The following is a 24,382-nucleotide window of genomic DNA, read 5'->3' as shown; positions in this document are numbered from 1 at the left end:
GATTCCTAAACCCTTTCTCCGATTTGGATGTGAAAACTCTCATATTGCAGCTGGGAGTGTGCACTTTCAGCCCATATTATATATATAATTGTATTTCTGAACATGTTTTTGTAAACAGCTAAAATAACAAAACTTGTGTCACTGTCCAAGTATTTCTGGACCTAACTGTATCTTTTAAAAAAAAAAAAAACCCTCTCTTGCCCCATTATGTGGATTGAGCCCTATATACATGATGATGTGGTAGTTTGTTACGCATGCATTAGTTGTTTTGACAGATATATTTCCTCATATTCAGCTGTGTATGGCGGACTCGGATGGATTTATCTTTATCTATCTGAGTCCACTGTTCTCTCCTCCCACTGTGTCCGTTTATGGGTGCCCTCACTTTTTGCCAATAGAGAATATGGCCGCCATTTGGTGCGCATGAGTAGTGGCTCCACATCAATCTGTCCCTCTGACGGCCTCCGTACAGGTGGACGTGGGTGTGTCATGTGACGATATGACTCATACCCTCGTCATCCCTGGGAGGCCGATGACGTACACTGCTTCCTGTGGTTTCGCTCTGCATGCGCCAATCAAAGGTCATGGCGCTGCTTTTAAACTTCCTCACACTGCACAACTGTAGCGCAGCTCCCAGAAGAAGGTCACGAAACGTGCGCGTCGGAGCACGCCACGTCGGGTGGTTTAGCACAGATGGGTAAGTGTTTACATGCCTTCTGCTCTTTAAACTCTAATTGCACTGGTTTTTTATTTATGAGTGGATGAGCGTGGGCATGCTTACACGTCCGTTTACGCATTCATGGTCCTTAAAGTTGTGCTGGTTGGCAATATTTGTATCTTGCCTTTAATTAAAATAGAATCAACCTGTCTGGATATGGTATGACTATATATTAGGTCTGCTCATGTATCTCAGGGTTAACCCCTTACTATTCTGCATTTTGTATATTGCAGTTTGATCTGCTTTTCTATCTTTTGGAGTACGGCCTTTATTTCTGCCATCTGACTGGATTTGCTCTGGAGATATCTGCATATCTCTTTACAAAAAATTATTATTTCTGGCTATTTTAAATGCGGTATCTCTCACGCATTCCCACTATCTTTGACAACTTAGCTTTGTACCTCACTAGACATTGGTTATTCCCAGCTTTTTTTATATCTTTGGGTCATTACTATATTTCTATAGTACCCCTGTGTGCATCACCCGACGTGTTTGGGTTGCGGTATTTTCCCGTCTTTACCTGATTGTCTGCTTTATTTATATAATTGCTAAATGAATTTTCTCCTCTTATAATTGTAAAAAGAATTTTGATAATAAAAATGAGTTGTATTTTTTCAAGAGATTGATTGATTTTGTCTTATTTCTGATTATTTCATGGTCTCACTAGAAAAAAAAAACCTTTTTTCTCCTGGTTTTCTAATTGATAGATAGCCAGAATAGATAGATAAATAAAATTGTCTTATAATCTATTTAAAAAAAATGACATGGGTTCCCTCCATTTTTCTAAAACCGGCCAAGGTACAGCAGACAACTGGGGGGCTGATAATATTAGGGTTGGAAAAAGGACATTTTTGTGTACTCACTGTAAAATGTCTTCCTTGGAGACTTTCATTGGGGGACACAGACAGTGGGTATTATGGTGTCTCCAGGGGAGGCTTGACACTAGATTTGCAAGTGTTAGCTCCTCCTCCATCAGCATATAACCCAGCTAGGCAGGAAACTAGCTCAGTTTGGTGTAAAAGCAGTAGGAGAAGGACAACCAAAACCACAAAGGCGGGAGCTGTGTCCCCCAATGAAAGGCTCCAAGGAAGACATTTCACGGTGAGTGCACAAAAATGTCCTTTCCTTTCTTGCCTTTTCATTGGGGGACACAGACAGTGGGGCGTCCCAAAGCAGTCCCTGGGTGGGAACTGAACTATTAACAGTGTATAACGTCAGACTAAGAGCTGACTAACGACTGCAACTGCAGTGAACACATATCAACACTGTCAAGAAACCGAGCAGTGGCCACTTATAAATGGGCCACTGCTGCCTGAAGGACTTGTCTTCCAAGAGCAGCATCCGCGGAGGCATGCGTATGCACTCTGTAGAATTTTGTAAACGTGTGCACACTGGACCAGGTAGCAGCCTTGAAAAGTTGGGCCGCCGAGGCCTGATGGCGGATAGCCTAGGAGGCACCCACTGCTCGTGTAGAGTGGGCCCGCACAGATTGAGGGGGAACGGCACCTTGTGCTTTGTATGCCTCACAGATGGCAGTCCTGATCCATCAAGAAATCGTGGATTTAGATGCCGGGTTGCCCTTCTTGTGTCCTACTGGGAGGACGAAAAGGGCATCGGACTAGCGCAACGGCGCTGTTCTGGAGATGTAGATCCGCAGAGCCCTGACAAGATCGAGATTGTGAAGGGCTTTCTCAAAAGGAGTGGACCGGGGCCGGGCAGAATGACGGCAACACAATGTCCTCGTTCAGGTGGAAAGAGGATACGACCTTCGGAAGGAAGGCGGGGGAAGGCCGAAGAACCACCTTATCATGATCTAATATCAGGTAAGGTGAGCGACAGGACAGAGCTGCCAGTTCGGACACTCGCCTGATAGAGGTGATAGCGACTAAAAAGGCAACTTTCCAAGATAGTCGTTGAAGAGAGAATTCTCTCAGAGGTTCGAAGGGAGGAAGTTGAAAAACTCCTAGAACCAGATTCAGATCCCAGGGATCTAAGGGGTGGCGATAAGGAGGGAACAAATGCGCTACCCCTTGAAGAAAGGTACGGACCTGAGGGCGAGAAGCCAGCTGCTTCTGGAAAAAAATCAACAAGGCAGAAACTTGTCCTTTAAGGGTATTGAGAGCAAGACCAGAGTCCAGACCGTCTTGCAGAAAGGCAAGAACATTAGGGATTGAAAAGGTCAGGGGTGACCGACCATGACGGTCACACCAGGCAAGATAGGTCTTCCAGGTCCTGTGGTAAATGCTGGCGGAGGAAGGCTTCCGAGCATTAAGCATAGTATGAACTACCCTGGAAGAAAACCCCGATCTGGCTAGAATCAGGGATTCAAGCGCCACGCCGTCAAATGCAGCTGTGCCGTATTCTGGTGGAATATTGGCCCTTGCGACAGAAGATCCGGGAGGTCGGGAAGACGCCAGGGAGTGTCGCTGAGAAGTTGGAGGAGCTCTGGGTACCAGGCCCTCCTGGGCTAGTCCGGGGCCACAAGGATCACCGGAATTCCCTCAGCTTTGATTTTCTTGATTACTCTCGGAATGAGAGGAAACGGAGGGAAGATGTAGGGTTGAAGATTCTGAAGGGCCAGAAATATGGCTCTGATCTCCAGAACATTGATGTGCAGAGAGCGCTCGGAAGGAGACCAGCGTCCCTGAACAGTGTGGTGGAGAAACACCGCCGCCCAGCCTATCAGGCTGGCATCCGTTGTGACAACCTGCCAGTGGACCGGGCAGAAGGACTTCCCTTGAGATAGGGATGAGATTTGAGTCCACCAGACGAGGGAGCTGAGCGCAGACCGAGACAGGCAGACTGACCGGTCCAGGGAAGCTGGATTCTTGTCCCAGGAGGATAGAAGATCCAGTTGTAGAGGGCACAGATGGAATTGGGCAAAAGACACGGCTTCCATGACTGCCACCATTTTGCCTAACACTCTCATTCCGTTCCGAAGGGATGTGTGACGGCGAGAGAGGAGGGATTGAGCAGCCCGAATCAGGGAAGCCCTCTTGTCCTCTGGAAGGAAAGCCCGGGACTGAGCCGTGTCTATCAGCATACCTAGGAAGGTGATGCGCTGATGGGGAATGAGGGATGACTTGTTGAAATTGACAAGCCACCCTAGCCTTGACAGGGTGTCTAGGCAAATCTGCACGCTTTCTGAGCAAACGTGAGGAGGGCTCCCTTTGACCAGAAGGTCGTCCAAGTAGGGAACGACCAGGATGCCTCTGGGGTGTAAAATGGAGAGGACGGCCGCCATGACCTTTGTGAAGACCCGAGGCGCAGTAGCTAGTCCAAAGGGAAGGGCCCTGAATTGGAAATGACTGTGTCCTACGGCAAAGCGAAGGAACCGTTGATGAGAGACACATATGGGAATGTGTAAATAGGCATCTTGAACGTCTATGGAAGCTAGGAATTCTCCAGGTTCCATGGCGGCTAGCACTGCTCTCAGAGATTCCATTCGAAAAGTACGAATGCGTACGAATTTGTTTAGCCGTTTGAGGTCCAAGATAGGGCGGACAGAGCCATCTTTTTTGGGAACGACAAAAAGGTTTGAATAGAAACCTTTGCCGCGCTGTTCCAGGGGCACTGGAATGATAACGTTTGCCTTTTGTAAAGAAGCTATGGCCTGAATTAAGGCCTGGTTTTGAGTCTTGGACTTTGGGAGACGAAAACGCAGAAACCTGTTGGCCGGCAGGGAATGGAAATCGATCTTGTAACCCGAGGTGACGATTTCTCGAACCCAGACATCGTGAGTGTGTTCTAGCCAGATATCCCGGAAAAGCAGAAGCCGTCCTCCCACAGGAGTCGGATCTGCGGGATACCTGGCGTCATGCTGAGGGGGCCTGTACAGATCGAGGTCCCTTGGATTTAGGCGGCTTGGAGTGGGAACGCCAAGAAGAGCCCCTTGAGGGACCGGATCCTTGATCTGAGCGTTGGGACGGTCCTTGGGCCGATGGCTTTTGGGGAGCCGGCCGAAAGGCCTGCCTGCGCCAGGAAGATTTTTTTGAAATTTCTGGCTACAGGCCGCTTTTGTGGTAGAATGGTACTTTTACCACCAGTCGCCTCAGATATGAGCTTGTCCAGGGATTCACCAAATAGACGAAGACCCTGGAAGGGAAGTGTGGACAGGGACTTTTTGGAGGTACTGTCCGCATTCCAGATTTTTAGCCACAGGACCCTGTGGGCGAAGACAGCATTGGCTGCCGCTAGGGCTGACCAGCTGGCTGCATCTAGAGAGCCGTGAAGAAGATAATTAGAGGCGAGAGAGAACAAATCAAGAATCTCAAGAGCCTCCAGAGGAATATTGCAAGTGCGGAGCAACTTGCGCAAGTTCCTACTCCACACGCTCATAGCTCTAGCCACCCATGGTTTGGCAAACAGGGGGCATAGAGAGGAGGCCGAAGCCTGAAAAATAGACTTGACCGCAGCATCAACTGCGCGGTCAGACGAGTCCTTAAGAGACGCGTTGTCTGAAACAGACATAACCGTGTGTTTAGCCAGTCTGGATACTGGCGGATCCACCACGGGGGGTACCGACCAGGGCTTAACCATTTCCGGGGGAAAGGGATAAGCGAATGAAGAGGAGGATTTTTTATTAAACCTTTTATCAGGGTGATCCCACCGTTTAGATACGATTTGATGAAAAATCGGATCCTGGGCAAAGGACTTAGGAGGCTTCTTGGCTCGCTTGATTGCCGACTGAGAAGTCGGGTCCGAGGGCTGATCAGAAATCGACAGAGAGTGATTGACAGCCGCTGTCAGAGTGTCTTCCATATGCCTAGACTCAGAAGGGACATCTGAATCAGAGTCAGAGTCTCGGGAATCGTGACTACTAAAGGTCACGGAGTCTGAGTCAGACTGACCATCGTGTGAGTCAGATGAGGCGGAGCGGTCGCAATGGCGCCTTTTGGAGACAGCCTTTTTACATACTGGGGATGATATACCAGACGAAGGCGGGCTCGTCTGAGGGAGCTGAGCCGGGGGGAGGCTGTGGGAGCCTGTGGAAGGCTGAGATATCTGAGCGGCCAGGTCATCTAACCTTTTAGACATCAGAAGAGCCCATGCAGGGATAGACTCCTCAGATGGGGGTGCTGCCTGAATGGCAGCCGAGGCCGAACCCACAGATTGCACGACCCCCTGGTCCGGCAACGCCTGTTGTGACATTGTAGTAGGGGCATCGCAGCCTCGGCAGAGTGGATAGCTTCGCCCATTGGGAAACGAGCTTCCACAGGTGGTGCAAGCATAGTACAGGTCCATAGAGGATGCCTGGGAAGCTTCATCACCCTTGAGGTTTTTACGCATGTCAGCAACAAACGTATAATTATACTGTGAGCCTTTAGCAGTATTACACTACTTTGGGTGAGGAGCTAGTAGCAGTATTAGAAAGGGACTGCTATACAGAGCTGGTATATACCAATAGTAAAGTGGCACACACTGCCAAACAGTCAGTATATACCTGCAAGCACAGCTAGTATATACCGCGAAAGCTGATATACACCGCCTGCCAGCAGGCACACACCGCTAGGAAGACAGCGATATACCATTGAACAGAGAGGTATATAGTGCTGCAGAGTTGCAGAGCCAAGGAGGCGATCTCACCCGTGTCTGCTCCCCACTAGTGATGGGTAGTTCGTGAGTGAGTAGTTCAAAATGAACTAATCTTCAGAGTGAACTAGTTCATCTAGTTCACCATCCTGACAGAGATTAGTTCATTATGAACTAGAGTGGGAGGAGACAGACAGTGATCCTCATACAGCTCCAGGAGGCTTCTGCTCTCACACTTGAAGGTAGTAAAACACTAGCACACATCAAATACAAATATAATAGTAATAATAATATTAATAAAAACTGAAATTGCACAGTAGACAGACACAGCTCATATGTGTGTATGAGAGAGTTTTTCTGTGTGTGGTTTATGCCCCTCACCTGTCTGTGTGATAGGATCAGCCTCCTGTAGAGGATCAGCCTCCTGTAGAGGATCAGCCTCCTGTAGTCTAGAAGATCAGTCTTGCTAAAAACTTTACCACTGTCTCCTGTTCTGTTCTCAAAATGGTGAATGCTGAACTGCTCCTCAGCTCCCTCATACACATTCATTATGAGTCAGTACTCTACACTACCACATGGGGCGCTGCTGGGCTCAGTGAGATGCATCAGATTGAACTAGACTGTCCTGAGTCATTCTCAGTAGAACATTTAGTTCAGCAGCTCATCTAGTTCATCTAGTTCACAGGTCACATGATGCATTTCCTGTCAGCTCATAGGACAGGGTGGAGAGAAATACTGAACTAAACAGCAGTGTGAGGAGACAGAGAGTGATCCTCTACAGCTCCAGGAGGCTCCTGCCCTCACACTTGCTCTTTATAGCTCCTGATGCTGGAAAAGAAGGGAGTAACACTATACCACACATCAAATATAAATATAATAGTAATAATAATATTAATAAATACTGAAATTGCACAGTAGACAGACACAGCTCATATGTGTGTATGAGAGAGAGTTTTTCTGTGTGTGGTTCATGCCCCTCACCTGTCTGTGTGATAATATCACCTCCTGTAGAGGATCACCCTCCTGTAGCCTAGATCAGTCTTGCTAAAATCTTTACCATTGGCTCCTGTTCTGTTCTCAAAATGGTGGCTGCTGAACTGCTTCTCAGCTCCCTCATCCACATTCATTATGGGTCAGTACTCTACACTCTACACAGGGAGCGCTGCTGGGCTCAGTGAGATGCATCAGACTGAACTAGACTGTCCTGATTCATTCTCAGTAGAACATTCAGTTCAGCAGCTCATATAGTTCATTTAGTTCACAGGTCACATGATGCATTTCCTATCAGCTCCTCAGGATAGAGTGGAGAGAAATACTGAACTAGATGAACTAAATGAGCTAATCTTTTGAACTAATCTTTTCAGTGAACTAGTTCATGGTGAACTAATCACCAAAATGAACTAGATTTCCCATCACTACTCCCCACATGTAATGGCGTCCAGTGTTCTCTGGCAGAATGGAGGGGAAAGACGGCCCACTAGAGGGAGCGGCTTCTAGAGCAGTGGAGGGGGCGTTGCTAAACATGCAGGCCGACGCCGGGAGCTAAATTAATGATGCTTCCCCGGGATCACGGCCGGCATCGCCCCACCGGTGCCTTCTCATGCGGCGGTCTGGATGCAGGGGACCGACTCGTCGTCTCCCTACCTGCTCTTGCTCCGTCTGAAGACGCGTCGGTCCTGGGATGCGGGGATCTCGGGGATGCATCTTCGGCTAAAGGCTAGAAGGTACTCTGTTCTGCCTAGCCCTCTGGAGCTACCTTTGTGAGGTGCTTCCAGGGAGCCTGGAGGGGTACGCAGACCCGACCACTTGGGCGCGAGGGAAGACTGACGGCTTTTGCACGCCAGGTTTCCTCTGCCCGTACACGGGGGTGAAACGGGGGTGGCAAGGCACCCTGGTATTGCCCCTATCAAAAATAGAATGAATAAGAAAAGAAAAACAAAATAAAAAGTAAAAATAAGCTGGCCTGAGGCACCTCTGGTGGAGCTCAGTCCAGACATGTCAGCCTCCCTGCTGACACTAAAAAGAACTGAGCTAGTTTCCTGCCTAGCTGGGGTATATGCTGTGGGAGGAGGAGCTAACACTTTTGCAAATCTAGTGTCAAGCCTCCCCTGGAGACACCATATAACCCACTGTCTGTGTCCCCCAATGAAAAGGCGAGAAAAGAAGCCATCGTTATTTGGCCCTTTTCAGTTTAACAATAGCAGCCCACAGCCTCTCCAGAAGTGGCGCATCTATAAGATGCACCCAATCTGGAGCTGGACCCAGTTCTTCCTGTTGCCCTGGTGCGGTGGTAATCGGGGTAATAAGGTGTTAACAGCAGCCCATAGATGCCACGTAGTCCTAGATTAGTGATGGCAGTCGTCTATGAGACCCCGCCCCATCACTAATTTGTAAATGAAAGTAAACATAACCACCCCCCAAAATCCTTTATTTGGAATAAAATACAAAAAGCACCTTCTTTCACCATTTTATTAACCCTTAAATACTCCTACAGGTCTGAAGTAATCCACATGAGGTCCCACGGCGTTTCAGCTCTGCTACATCCCTGTCCTGTCACAGCGAGCGTCATAGACCATGACTGCCCACTGTGAGTGTAGACAGACCGGCGCGATCAGAATGAACTAGGGTGAACCTCTGAAGTCATAGCTGTGGGTAGCGCAGTATGGCGTGTCGTGGTAGTGACGTCACGGGTTCACCGCTGTGAGGTTCAGGCCGTAGCTGAAGTGAACCACGCGATCAGCGGTAACGTCACTAAGGCGAGTCCTCCACCTGCGGCTCACTTCAGTCGTGGCCTGATTTGTGGTCACAGGTGGAGGACTCCAGCTGTGACCGCAAATCACCCAAGTGATGTCACCGCTGATCGCGCAGCTCACTTCAGTCACTCAGGTGATTTGCTGTCACGAGTGGAGGTCTCCAGATGTGGCCGTGGCTAACCTTACTGATGTCACCACTGACCGTGCGGCTCACTTCAGTTGCTGCATTGAGCTCACAGCAGGCAGTCATGTTCTATGGCGCTTGCTGGGAGCTTCAGATGTAGCAGAGCTGCATCATCGTGGGACCTCGTGTGGATTACGTTGAACCTGCAGGGGTGTTATCGGGGTTAATAAAGTGGTGAAAGAGGGTGCTTTTTTGTCTTTAATGGATTTTGGGGTGTTTGCGTTTTGGGTAAAGTGCTGGGACTGTCACATTCTATGGACGTGGCAATTCTGGGTAGCTGCTGGATGATATTTTTAAGCTGGGGAGAGCCTAATAACCAGAGGCCTCCCCAGTTTGAGAATATCAGCCCCCAGCTAAGGGGCTTTATCTTGGTTGGGTATCAAAATTGGGGAAACCACACCGTTTTTTTAAATTATTTAATTTTACTGTGTGATATAGATCTACCCACCGGCGTCTGTGATTGACAGCTGTCTGACTGCAACCAATCAGCGTGGGGGTACGTCTGACTGCAACCAATTACAGACACCAGTGGTCGGGAGAAGCAGTGAATATCTATGAGGCTAATGAGCGACTCCGGAAAAAGAATAAGAGTCCCGCTGCCTCGGTGAGTGAGGGAGAGCGTGAGAATTAATTTATCCTGGAACAATGTGGATGACCTGTGTTTTTGATGACTAAAGTGAATCCTAAACGCAACAAAAACGCGGTGTGAACGCACAGCTAACATTTTTCTTGCGTTTTGACACACTTCATTGATTTGAATGGGTGACAAAACGTGACAAAAATGCAAAAAGAATGAACATACTGCTATATTTTGTCGAAGATTTTGACAAAACACTTGACAAAAAACTGCAACGTGCTCATGGACATTTTGATTTCTTATAGACTTTGCTGGGGAAGCAAAAGCTTACACTTTGTCATTGACACAGTGCAGTTTAAAACGCGAAAAAACGCAAAAAAAAATGCAATGTGTACGTAGTGCCTAAGGCTGTGGGCGCACGCTGAATTTTTTTGTTGCAGATTTGGCGCAGTTTATTGCCCAACTCCGCATGTCTATACTTATGCCAGCAAAGTCAATGAGAATTCTGAAATGCTGTGCACACGTTGCTTCTATTTTACTTGCAGCTTGCGTGCAGAGAAGAAAAAAAAAAATCGGCACCATATCAATTGCTGGGGCATTTTTTTTTTTTTTTTAGCCCTTCCAGGCCTTGATTTCACACAAAAAAAAAAAAACACCCCAAAGTCACATGAGCGCTCCTCTCCTATGTTATCACACAGGGACCATTGTGTAGGGCAGTGCTACTTCCATTAATGTAAAAATACAAAACTTTATTGTTAAAAAAAAAAACACAAACAGTGGAAATGGATCCAAATAAAGAGGGTAGAAAGGGGAGAGTGAGAGTGGGGTCTATTCCTGCCACAAATTAGAGACAAATACTCCAGATGAAAAATATGCAATAAATATGCAATAAAATTGCAATAAATGTTACATAGTAAATGACCAAACCATTGAAGGAAGCAAGCACGAGAAAGGGAAGTCTGGAATCATGTCGACATATGCCCTGAGAACAATAGGGAGTCACAGAAAAATGTCATGCATGTAGACAGACATCAGTACCGACCATGATACAGACAAGGGCCCAGAAAGGCACCAAAAATAAACACTTCAATCGGTGGTGGTCAAGGCAGGGAAAAGACAAAACAGGAGAAGAAAAAGGGATGCTGTGCCGCACATTTGCAGGAGCTATGGCTATCTGCTCCTGCGCATGTGCCGCTGGCATTGACTATCGGGGGCGGTGGCGCATAAGTGGACCCGCGGCGGTTGTGCGCATGCACCATTAGTGCGGTCATGTGACCGGATTTGCGGTCACGTGTTAGTCTCACATGACTTGTTTATGTGACCAAGTGATTCCATGATGGGTGTGCGCACGCGTCGCCTAGGCGGTCATGTGACCGGGATTGTGGTCACAGTTTTCTCTATGGGACTATTTAAGGGCTACTGTTCCAATCATATTGCATGCAGTTACGCTGCGATCTGCACCGCAGCGTAACTGCATGCGTCCTGCGTCCCCTGCACAGTCTCTGGAGATTGTGCAGGAGCCGTGCGCACGTGGCATATTAGAACGCAGCAATTCGGCTGCTGCCCGAATCGCTGCGTTCTAAGAAGTGACATGTCACTTCTTTCGTGCGTTCTGCATGCGGTCTATAGGGAGAGGCAGCATGCAGAGCGCACGAATCTGCCGGCACCATGCGCTTCAGAACGCAGCTTTTCAGCTGCGCTCTGAAGCGCACCTTTTAGGTGCGGTGCAGAGCGCACACGTGCGCACATAGCCTAAAGGCATCTTCTAGTCCACATATATCCAGTTAGTCTGATTTGAAGGAGGCGCTTTCATCATCTTGTGCCATTAAACGTCTTGCATACTTCAGAAACATCAATGACTTGCCATTTATCTGGACAGGCTCAAAAGATGATCTGCTTACTGTTCACAAAAACATCAAACAAGTTCCACCCAACTGAATTTCACAAATTCTTATATACATTTTCTGAACACAACCATATACATCAAATACAATACAAATATCAATTAACCATAATTTACCCACAGGACGTCGGCATGTTAGATGGAACAGCTTTCATCCAAGACGCCTAAATACAACATCTAGTCAAACTTTGAGGTACATTTGGATCTGTTCAGAGAGTATAGAAAACTATAACTGCTACCATTGACAAATACATTTATACTATGATAGGATACCATGCACTTGGAATAGAGGAACAGATCCAGAGCTTCAGCTATCCCAAGAAGCAGCCTCCTGGTTTACAATAGCGCCTCTTGTGGTCGCATACAAGCCCCACATGGTGCTGTGGTTGGCGCTGATCTCCAACCTATATTCTGTAGACATTATAGACAGAGAAATATTCCTGGAGCTACCACTTCTCTCCTACAAACAGCCCCCCGCCTCATCTCATCAGAAATGTCCGACCGGCACATTCCCTTGTAACAGTAAAAATAATGCAGGACCCGTGCCCACATATTACCAACAAGAACAATCCGCATACCCAACACAAATCAGGACTAAAATCTTGGATGTTTTCTCATGTCCATCCTCCAATGTGGTATATATACATAATACAGTGTACAAGGTGCCCTGGAGGTACCTATATTGGGGAAACTAAATTAAAACTACAAACGAAGATGACAATACAAACACACTATAAGTAATGAACTAGACAAGCCTATGTGAAAACCGTTCTCTGGACTAAAGGCCCCGTCACACTAAGCAACATCGCTAGCAACATCGCTGCTAAGGAACAACTTTTGTGACGTTACTAGCGATGTTGCTGTGTGTGACATCCAGTAACAACCTGGCCCCTGCTGTGAGGTCGTTGGTTGTTGCTGAATGTCCTGGGCCATTTTTTAGTTGTTGCTGTCCCGCTGTGAAGCACACATCGCTGTGTGTGACAGCGAGACAGCAACAACTAAATGTGCAGTGAGCATGGAGCCGGCTTCTGCGGAGGCTGGTAACCAATGTAAACATCGGGTAACCAAGAAGCCCTGTCCTTGGTTACCCGATATTTACCTTTGTTACCAGCCTCCGCTGCTCTCACTGTCAGTGCCGGCTCCTGCTCTGTGCACATGTAGCTGCAGGACACATCGGGTTAATTAACCCGATGTGTGCTGTAGCTAGGAGAGCAGGGAGCCAGCGCTAAGCATTGTGCGCTGCTCCCTGCTCTGTGCACATTTAGCTGCAGCACACATCGGGTAATTAACCCGATGTGTGCTGTAACTAGGAGAGCAGGGAGCCAGCGCTCAGTGTGCGCTGCTCCCTGTTCTCTGCTCTGTTCTGTAGCTGCGTGCGCTGGTAACCAAGGTAAATATCGGGTTGGTTACCCGATATTTACCTTAGTTACCAAGCGCAGCATCTTCCACGCGGCGCTGGGGGCTGGTCACTGGTTGCTGGTGAGCTCACCAGCAACTCGTGTAGCGACGCTCCAGCGATCCCTGCCAGGTCAGGTTGCTGGTGGGATCGCTGGAGCGTCGCAGTGTGACATCTCACCAGCAACCTCCTAGCAACTTACCAGCGATCCCTATCTTTGTTGGAATCGCTGGTAAGTTGCTTAGTGTGACTGGACCTTAAGACACAGAATAACAGATTTTTAAGTCTTAAAGGGAATCTGTCAGTAGGGTCAAGCCTCCTGTCATGTACAGCGAGGAAAATAAGTATCTGATACTGTCAATTTTGCAAGTTTTCACACCTACAAAGAATGGAGAGGTCTGTACTTTTATCGTAGTTAAGACGATCCCGGCTCTGCTACATACTGAAGTCACAGCGTGTGGGCACCTTACAGAAAATGACCGCATGCTGCAGCTTCAGGTAGAGACTGACTGAGCCGCAGCTGTGATGTCACTGGGTTTATCCACGGTACCCCACCTGCTTAAATCTATACACCAAATTCCTGCACCAATACTGCATCTACTGGCAAAAAAAACGCATGAAAACGAGATGCAGTTCTTATGCGATACTTTGCCAGGGGATGCAGATTTTGTGCTGAAATGTATACATCGAATTCCTGCACCAATACTGCATCTTCTGGCAACAAACATCTAAACGAGATGCAGTTTTGACACTTTTTTTTGCCAGAAGATTCAATATTGGTGCTGGAATTTGGTGTATAGATTTCAGCACCAAATCTGCATCACTTGGAAAAAATAAAAGTGGTTTTCTGCCAGGAGATGCAGTTGTGAATGAACAGTTTACCTGAGGTGAGGTTACCGAGTTCAATCAGTTCATTTGAAGTGGGTTTACCTGAGGTCAAAGGTGGGCGACCATGGGATCTTCCACCTGTGACCGCAATTAAACTCAGTGACGTTACCGCTAACAGCTGCAGCTCAGTCAGTCTCTGCCTGAAGCCAAAGCAAGCAGTAATGTTCTGTAATGTGCTAGCGCCTAGCGTGCTGCAACTTTAGTATGTAGCAGAGCCGGCATCATTGTGGACCTTCGAGTGTATTACATCGGACCCGCAGGGGTGTTTTTGAGGTTAATACATTGGAGAAAGGGGGTGATTTTTTTGTATTATATTTCAAATAAAGGATTTTTTTAGTGTTTCTGTTTATTTCTTTTCACTTGCAGATTAGTAATGAAGGAAGACCTCAGACGCTTCCCATTACTAATCTAGAGCTTAGCGGCAGCTGTGAGTTGTCATTAACCCGACTCCCACTGCACCAGGGCAATTGGAATGAGCTGGGTTAAGTGCCAGGATTGTCACATCTAATGGATGCAACAACTCTGAAAGGCTGCAGTCTGCTATTTTTAGGCTGGTGGGCCAAATAACCATGGGACCCTCCAACCTGAGAAAACCAGGTCCCAGCGGTCGGATTATTCTTGGCCGGGTATCAAAATTGAGGGAGACCACACACAGTTTCTTCAAATTATTAACTTAAATATTTTTTTTTTAAAAGCCGCATGGGGTCCCTCTTATTTTGATATACAGCCAAGATAAGCAGACGGCAGGGGGCTGCAGCCGTATGCATTATCTGCACTGGGTGTCACAATACGGGGGGACCCTTTGCCAATTTATTTATTTTGATTGAAGGTTTACAGACGCTGCCACACAGGGTGGGGGAGAGGTATGACTGCAACCACTCACAGACTCCGGCACTGATGGTGGGCGGGGGAAGCATTCAATATTTATCAGGGTTAATGAGCAGACCCAGAAGTAGTGTTACAGCCGTGCAGGAGACTTAGTAAGTATAACACCCCTGCTTTAATCCTCCTAGCTCTTTCTACCACCATTTCCAGCACAATGTTTAGGTCCCCATAGACGTATATGGGATTCGGCGTCCGAGCAGATGTTCGGGTTCAAGTACGATCCAAGATTGTATTATTTTTTTTTTATTAAGTCCACCCAGATCCGTGTAACATCTGTGGGTTCGCCCATCTTTAATCAGCACAAGAGAGGGTCAACCATTACATAACACACTAGTAACTCTCCTTATATTTAAAATAAACTCTGAAAGCAGATTCTCATGCAGCTTTATGTCCGGCCCATAAAGCTTAGCAGCTAATATACATACTGTATAAGAAAAATGTGGATTTCAATGGATTAGGAAATCAGATTGCACATATCAAGGTACCATTTTATTCAGCTTCCTATGACCTACATGTTAATATAGACTGCTTAGGACGGGTTGATCCTACTGACAGATGCCCTTTAAAGGGAACCTGTCACCTACTCACCTGCGGGGCGGTCTGGCCTGATGAGCATCGCTGGACTTGACCTGGTGCCTCCTCATTTCCTGAGATGGCTGTCGTCCTCCTCCTTGCTTTGTGTGGATGACATATCCTACATTATCCAGACAATATCCTCCAGCGCAAGTACAGGTCTCTCTGCCATGCTGTGGGCAGGGAAAAGTACTGTAATGCGTGGGAAAAGGTCAAAGTACGCCCGCGCATGCACATTTCAATACGTTTATCTGCCCTCAGCAGGGCATAAAGAAGTGCATGTACAGAGGAGTAAAATGGAGGACACTGTGTGGATGACATAGAACGTGTCATCCGCAGAAGGCGATCTTCAGCAGAGAGGAGGAGCCAGATCAAGTCCAGCGACACTCATAGGACCAGACCGCCCTGCAGGTGAATGAGTGACAGGTTCCTTTAAAGGGGTGGTGTGAATGTTTTTATGATATTTTGTAGCAAATCCGCAGTTTCTTTCCGCACCACGAAACAAAGCATAATCATTTATCTCCATTTCAAAGCCTGGGCTAGTTCCTGCTCTGCTGAGCAAATGTCAGTTGTCTATTCCGACAGGGTCAGTATGAGCTACCAGTGGTATATTCCTGGTTAATGCACAGTGAGCACGGCGGTTCTAAAAAAAAAAGACGTGACAAGCCAGCAAGAGAGCGCATTGTCAGAACACATTGAAAAGGAGAGAACAGAAAACAGTGAAAAGCAACGTACCCAAAAGAGATGTTACTGTGATAGCCTGACACTAATGCCAGTATACCAACCTGATCTCACCTCTGGAAGAAGTCACCGAAGCAGCTCAGCACTCAACACAGGCAACTTCTTCCAGTAGTACAGTGACATGTTCTCACTGTCGCCACCTCCTGTCACCGCTACTTGTAGCTGTGATGGGGAAACAGTTCTGGGATACAATAAGATGGCGCCTGGCTCCACCTACAGCAGTGAACTGTGCAGCCCAGAAGGCAGCTAAAGAGGGCAAGAGATGGGGTTGGACACTAACTGCAGTCTCCTCAGACCAGGGCCTCATCTACTTGCAATGTGTAAGCGTCTTGCTCAGACACACACTAGCAAATTTAAATGGCAGCTCCCGGTGGCTGAAAAAAATGTTTACAGCAAATTGTATTTTGATATACAACTGTTTCTAAAATTGAAAGGAAATCTGTCTGTGGGTTTTTGCTATGTAATCTGCAGACACCAGGCGATAGACTGACCCACAGAGTTCAATGATGTCATTTATTACCCCGCTGTGTTGTTTACCTATAGTGACGGTTTAATCACCTGGGATTACATTGCCTGGAATACACTAAATCTACCACACCTCTCCCACTCTGACTAGCACCTATCTGTCTACAGACTACTTTGTAAACACAGATCCTGGTATGGACATTCACTTTTTGAGCTTTGTTGCATTGGTAAATACAAAAACTGTCAGCACCACTGCACTCAGTAATTAAAGGGAACCTGTCACCGGTTTTTCGGCCTATAGGCTACGACCACCACCAGTGGGCTCTTATATACAGTATTCTAACATGCTATATATAAGAGCTCAGGCCGCTTTGTAGAAAGTAAAACACACTTTATAATACTTAACGGTCGCGCTGCGGTGGATTTGAGTAAGATGGGCGTCTCCGTTGTCCGATGCCAGCGCCGCTCCTCTTTAGGCCATCTTCGTCCTCCTCCTTCTGTAGCCGGGGTGCATGATGCGTCCTATGTCATCCACACTTGTCGGCATTGAGGTCCTGAGCAGGCGCACTTTGATCTGCCCTGAGCAGGAAAGATCAAAAGTATTGTAGTGCTCCTGCGCAGGACCGGCGAGTGTGTATGACGTAGACGCGTCATGCACACAGGCTTCAGAAGGAGCACGAAGATGGCCAAAAGAGGAGGCGCCAGCACCGGACAACGGAGATGCCAATATGGCTTAACTGCACCACAGCGCGACCGTTGGGTAAGTATTATAAAGTGTTTTTTACATTCTACACAGCGGCCTGGGCTCTTAGAATGCTGTATTTAAGAGCCCACTGGTGGTGGCCGCAGCTTAGAGGCCGAAAAACCAGTGACAGGTTCCCTTTAAGAGCGGGGCACACGATCAAGACATACTGCGTCCTGGACACAGCATCTTCTCCTGTGGGGCCGCGAGCACTGTCCGCCGGAGACCGCAGCTTCCCATGATCAGGGGGTTCAGGGCGTTGCAGCCCTTAGCTGTGTTCTCCCTGCAGTGCACAATCGTGTCTCCACAGCATATAGTGACATGCTGCGCCTCTAGTCAGTTTACGCTGCAGAGAAAAGCACAGTGGGCAGAGATTTCTATAAATCTCATCCACTGCGCTTGTACTATACAATGAAGCATTTTGGAAGAAGCAAAAATTCGTTCTGTCCAAAATGCTGCAAACACTGATTGGGTGCACCCACTCAGTGATACAGCATTAAATTCAGGGTCTTTTCCTACATTATGCTGATCTCAGAAGAGGTAGCAAAAACCTCCTGATGGATTCCCTTTAAGAAAACTTTGCTTTAGGCCTCTGCCACAAATTCACGCACGTGCCGAGAGACACGTATTTCCCCTGCGTGTTGCGTGCAGGTAAGTACGTGTCTCTGGTACGTGCAGGCCACGTGTGTTCTATGTGTGCTATCCGCGATAGCACACGTAGAACCAGTAATTTACATACTCACCTGGTCCTTCCTGCTGTCCGCGCTGCTGTCCGGGGTGCTGATCTTCGGCTCCAGCCCTCCCGACTCCCCGCTGCTGCCAGGCAGTGAAGCGAATATTAAATGAGCATAATGAGCGGTGGTCGGCAGCAAGAGGCAGCAGCGGCAGAGACAGGAGGGCTGGAGAAGGTGAGTAAATGTTTGTTTTTTTTTCACTGACACGTGTTTTCTCCGGAGCGTGTAATACGGGACCGCATCCACACTACACCCGTGTGGTACGGGTGCGGGCCGTGTGACACCCGTGCTGCGGGAGAAAACACTGACATATCAGCGCTTTGAAAAACGCACACGTACAAACGCACACACGTTCCGTGTGGTTTTACGTGTGTGTGCCTGCTACAATAGGGTAGCATTGCTGTACGTGTCTCCGTGCCACCGGTATGTGTAAAAAATGACAAACACGTGCCGGCGGCTCGGATGTGTCGCAGGCCTAACATTGCTTTTACAGGGCTCCTCTAGACATATATTGAGGATAGGTCATCAATATGAGATTGATGGTAATTTGATCATTGACATTCCCGCCAATCAGCTAGCCACTTCACCCAAACGTAAACAGTGAATTGCGCTGCACTTTGCCGCTGCCAAGTACTGCAGAACATCTTTTAGGAGCAGATCTGCCTTCTCCAGCAGCACCCCTATACCCTGATGGGGCAGATTTGTTGTATGGTTATATCCAGCAGCACCCCTATACCCTGATGGGGCAGATTTGTTGTATGGTTATATCAAGCAGCACCCCTATACCCTGATGGGGCAGATTTGTTGTATGGTTATATCCAGCAGCACCCCTATACCCTGATGGGGCAGATTTGTTGTATGGTTATATCCAGCAGCACCCCTATACCCTGATGGGGCAGATTTGTTGTATGGTTATATCCAGCAGCACCCCTATACCCTGATGGGGCAGATTTGTTGTATGGTTATATCAAGCAGCACCCCTATACCCTGATGGGGCAGATTTGTTGTATGGTTATATCCAGCAGCACCCCTATACCCTGATGGGGCAGATTTGTTGTATGGTTATATCCAGCAGCACCCCTATACCCTGATGGGGCAGATTTGTTGTATGGTTATATCCAGCAGCTAGCAGATGGGGATCTAGATGACTGATCCTAGGATATGTGCAGAGAGCCTCTTTAGCCTGATAATATGGCTCACAATACTATAGGAACACATCTATAGAGCACAGTGCAGCGCTCACATCCACATGGAACAACAAACTGCACGCTGGGAAGTTTGATTTGCATGCAGTGTATGTGGACTGCTCTAGAGGAAACAATGAGGCGCAGATAACTGGCACGGAGCAGCCCTGTGCAGGATGTGTGCGCTGTGCCAGCCCCGCACACACTAATGCCGCCCGTCACCAGGCTCACACACTCCATCTATACAGGAGCGCGCCCATGTGCTCAAACAATGGCAGCCCGCGGCGCCGCTCCCTCACAGACTGGCCCGCGGCTGGCCATTATTGTGTGCGCCTTCTCACCTGCTTGGCGAGGAACTGGCTGAGCTCTCCGCCGCTTCTCTGAGCGATAGCGCCAAGCCCCAAGAGGCTGAGCTGGAAGTGCTCCATCCCGGGGGCACGGCGGACCGGAACAGGCCGAGAAGCGGCCGTGTGTGTACAACAAACACCAGCACAGCTCCACACGTGGGGAAGACCCAGCACAACGGAGCACTTCCGGGAGCGCCGCGCACGTCATCAGCCGCGCGACACCTCCCAGCATCTGGCGCCATGGCGGGAGAAAGCGGAGTGTGCGCCCTGCGCAGCCGCTGCAATAACCACACGTGCCGGTGCCCTGGGCTAGATACCCGTCCTGCGCCGCCGCTGCAATAACCACACGTGCCGGTGCCCTGGGCTAGATACCCGTCCTGGGCCGCCGCTGCAATAACCACACGTGCCGGTGCCCTGGGCTAGATACCCGTCCTGGGCCGCCGCTGCAATAACCACACGTGCCGGTGCCCTGGGCTAGATACCCGTCCTGCGCCGCCGCTGCAATAACCACACGTGCCGGTGCCCTGGGCTAGATACCTGTCCTGGGCCACCGCTGCATGATGAATAACCACACGTGCCGGTGCCCTGGGCTAGATACCCGTCCTGGGCCGCCGCTGCAATAACCACACGTGCCGGTGCCCTGGGCTAGATACCTGTCCTGGGCCGCCGCTGCATGATGAATAACCACACGTGCCGGTGCCCTGGGCTAGATACCCGTCCTGGGCTGCCGCTGCATGATGAATAACCACACGTGCCGGTGCCCTGGGCTAGATACCCGTCCTGGGCCGCCGCTGCATGATGAATAACCACACGTGCCGGTGCCCTGGGCTACATACCCGTCCTGGGCCACCGCTGCATCATGAATAACCACACGTGCCGGTGCCCTGGGCTAGATACCCGTCCTGGGCCGCCGCTGCATGATGAATAACCACACGTGCCGGTGCCCTGGGCTACATACCCGTCCTGGGCCACCGCTGCATCATGAATAACCACACGTGCCGGTGCCCTGGGCTAGATACCCGTCCTGGGCCGCCGCTGCATGATGAATAACCACACGTGCCGGTGCCCTGGGCTACATACCCGTCCTGGGCCACCGCTGCATCATGAATAACCACACGTGCCGGTGCCCTGGGCTAGATACCCGTCCTGGGCCGCCGCTGCATGATGAATAACCACACGTGCCGGTGCCCTGGGCTAGATACCCGTCCTGGGCCGCCGATGCATGATGAATAACCACACGTGCCGGTGCCCTGGGCTAGATACCCGTCCTGGGCTGCCGCTGCATGATGAATAACCACACGTGCCCGTGCCCTGGGCTAGATACCCGTCCTGGGCCGACACTGCATGATGAATAACCACTCGTGCCGGTGCCCTGGGCTAGATACCCGTCCTGTGCCGCCGATGCATGATGAATAACCACACGTGCCGGTGCCCTGGGCTAGATACCTGTCCTGGGTCGCCGCTGCATGATGAATAACCACACGTGTCGGTGCCCTGGGCTAGATACCCGTCCTGTGCCGTCGATGCATGATGAATAACCACACGTGCCCTGGGCTAGATACCTGTCCTGGGTCGCCGCTGCATGATGAATAACCACACGTGCCGGTGCCCTGGGATAGATACCCGTCCTGGGCCGACACTGCATGATGAATAACCACACGTGCCGGTGCCCTGGGATAGATACCCGTCCTGGGCCGCCGCTGCATGATGACTAACAACACGTGTCGGTGCCCAGGGCTAGATACCCGTCCTGGGCGACGCTGCATGATGAATAACCACACGTGCGGGTGCCCTGGGCTAGATGCCCGTCTGGGCCGCCGCTGCATGATGAATAACCACACGCGCCGGTGCCCTGGGCTAGATACCCGTCCTGGGCCAACACTGCATGGCTGAGCTTAGAATGTATGGGCTTCTTCTAGGTACTGAGTGCAGCCCATACACTCCAGACAGTTCACAGCTGAAGACACTACTAGAATGTATGGGCTGCTGGTGGTATATCTGGAAATTGCACACAAGGATGAGCTAGACTTATGCAAGTCCACAATGCTCTTTCTGAGAGCTTGTCTGATTTCTTTTCACTTTCCCATGATGCTATACAAAGAAGCAGTGTGTTTCAGGTGTGCATTAAAATACATCCACAGGTGTGTCTCTAACTCAGATGTTGCAAATAAACCTCTCAGAAGCTTCCAAAGACATGACATCATCATATAGGCTGTCCCATATTCTTTAAAGGCATTGTACTCTTAATGTATGGAAACGTTTTACTTTGCATAAAGTAATAAAAATGCCTTAAAATATTCTCTCTCTCATTATTCTGTCATTTGGCAAATAGAAATAACTAGCTGTAGTATCCAGCGTTGCACGGCATAGGCTGCTTTCACACATCAGTTTTTTGCCATCAGGCACAATCCAGCAAAAACATGAAAAAACACATCCGGCGTCTGTTGACGCCGGATGCGTTTTTCCCCCATAGACTTCTATTAGCGCCGGATGGCTTTGCGTTCCATCCGGTTTTCGCCGCCAAAATTTGTTTGTCTGGCGGCCGGATGGAACGTTGAAGGGAACGTTTTTTGTCTCTGACGGCTTTTTTTATAATTCGTCGCCATCTGTCATATGCCGGAAACCAACAATGGATCCAGTTTTTGTTTCTGGGCATGCCCAGACGTTGTGTAAATAGTCTCTCTGTCGGTCAGTCGCTCCCTCCCTCCTTTATATTCACCGATCACGGGCGCGGCGCTCCACAGCTTTCACACTGCTCTGGCGGCTTTTCCTCTTTTGAAAATGCCGGCCGCTCATTATTCCATCTCGTATTCCCTGCTTCCCCCGCCCACCGGCGCCTATGATTGGTTACAGTCAGACGCACCCCCACACTGAGTGACAGCTGTCTCACTGGAACCAATCACAGCCGCCGGTGGGCGGGTCTATATAGTGCAGTAAAGTAAATAATTAAAAAAACCGACGTGTGGTCCCCCCCAATTTTGATATAGCCAAGGTAAAGCCACATGGCTGAAGGCTGGTATTCTCAGGATGGGGAGCCCCACGTTATGGGAAGCCTCCAGCCTAAAAATATCAGCCAGCAGCCGCCCGGAATTGCCGCATCCATTAGATGCAACGACCCGGGACCCTACCCGGCTCATCCCGAATTGCCCTGGTGCGGTGGCAATCGGTGTAATAAGGAGTTAATGGCAGCACATAGCTGCCACTAAGTCCTAAGTTAATCATGGCAGGCATCTATGAGACACCCACAATGATTAACCTGTAAGTGAAAGTAAATAAACACACCCGAAAAATCCTTTATTTTAAATAAAAGACCAAAAACACCCTCTTTCACCACTTTATTAACCCCCAAATACCCCTCCAGGTCCTACGTAATCTACACAAGGTCCCACGACGCTTTCAGCTCTGCTACATCGGAAGCTCACAGGAACGGCAGTAGAACACAGCTGCTCCTGTGAGTTCCACGCAGCAACTGCAGTGAGTCGCGTTGTCAATGGTGACGTCACTCAGGTAGTGCCGGTGTGTGTGCAGTGATGATGGGTGCGGTAGTGCCGGTGTGTGCGGTGATGATGGGAGCGGTAGTGCCGGTGTGTGCGGTGATGATGGGAGCGGTAGTGCCGGTGTGTGCGGTGATGATGGGGGAAGTAGTGCCGGTGTGTGCAGTGATGATAGGGACGGTAGTGCCAGTGTGTGCAGTGATGATGGGTGCGGTAGTTCCGGGGTGTGTGCGGTGGTGATGGGCGCTCTCTCTCTCTCTCTTGGCATAAAAAAGGAAAAAAAACAAACAACGAATCCTTTTTTTGCTGGATCCGTTGCATCAGTTTTTACACAATCTGCGACGGATCCGTTGCATCAGGCACAAGCCGGATTGTGCCTGATGACAAAAAAACTGATGTGTGAAAGCAGCCTTATGCAGGCGTCACACAGGACGATAAATCGTGCGATCGCATCCGTCCCCGTCGTTTGTGCGTCACGGGCAATTAGTTGCCCGTGGCGCACAAAGTCGTTAACCCCCCGTCGCACGTACTTACCTCCCGGGCGACGTCTCTGTGGGCGGCGAACATCCTCTTCCTGAAGGGGGAGGGACGTTCGGCGTCACAGCATCGTCACACGGCAGCCAGGCCAATAGAAGCGGAGGGGCGGAGATGAGCGGGACGTAAACATCCCGCCCACCTCCTTCCGCATTGCCGGCGGGACGCAGGTAAGCTGTGTTCGTCGCTCCCGGGGTGTCGCACGGAGCAATGTGTGCTGCCACGGGAGCGACGAACAACCGGAGCACAGAAGGAGGAACGAGATTATGAAAATGAATGACGTGTCAACGATGAACGAGAAGGTGAGTATTTCTGCTCGTTCATAGGTGTCACACGGTACGATATCTCTGACGATGCCGGATGTGCGTCACTAACGACGTAACCCAGACGACATTTCGCCAGATATATCGTCCCGTGTGACGTCCACATTAGTAAGGCTCTGTGCGCATGCTGTGGAGTTTTTTTACCACAAAGATGCAGCGTGTTGATCTTGTGGTGACTACTTTGAGCAGCGTTTTTGGCTTAAAAAACACAAGTCCTCTACCTGTCAGACCTCTACTGAAGTGAGCTGTGGGATTAGCGCTGACGTCACTCAGGTGATATGCGGTGTTACCGCACATCACCTGACTGAAGTCACCGCTGATCTCAAGCGGCTCACTTCAGAGGCGGCCTGATATGCGGTAACAGGTGGAGGACTCCAGTCAGGTGATGTGCAGTGATAGCTGGAGGCCT

General features: G+C 49.4%; 1 protein-coding gene across 2 annotated transcripts in view; it reads right to left on the bottom strand.

Annotated features, from left to right (window-relative positions):
* MDN1 (midasin AAA ATPase 1) overlaps positions 1–19,779 on the bottom strand; it is a 585,757-nt gene extending 565,978 nt beyond the window's left edge. For both annotated transcript variants that reach the window (XM_075340129.1, XM_075340130.1), the window contains exon 1: positions 19,617–19,779. In XM_075340129.1, coding sequence (XP_075196244.1) covers positions 19,617–19,703 — 87 coding nt within the window. In that variant the 5' untranslated portion in view covers positions 19,704–19,779. The remainder of the gene's footprint in view (positions 1–19,616) is intronic.
* Positions 19,780–24,382: the final 4,603 nt, after the last annotated feature.

Source organism: Anomaloglossus baeobatrachus, chromosome 3, assembly GCF_048569485.1.
Source record: "Anomaloglossus baeobatrachus isolate aAnoBae1 chromosome 3, aAnoBae1.hap1, whole genome shotgun sequence".
Taxonomy (NCBI): Eukaryota; Metazoa; Chordata; class Amphibia; order Anura; family Aromobatidae; genus Anomaloglossus; species Anomaloglossus baeobatrachus.
This window is presented reverse-complemented; position numbering and strand designations above follow the sequence as displayed.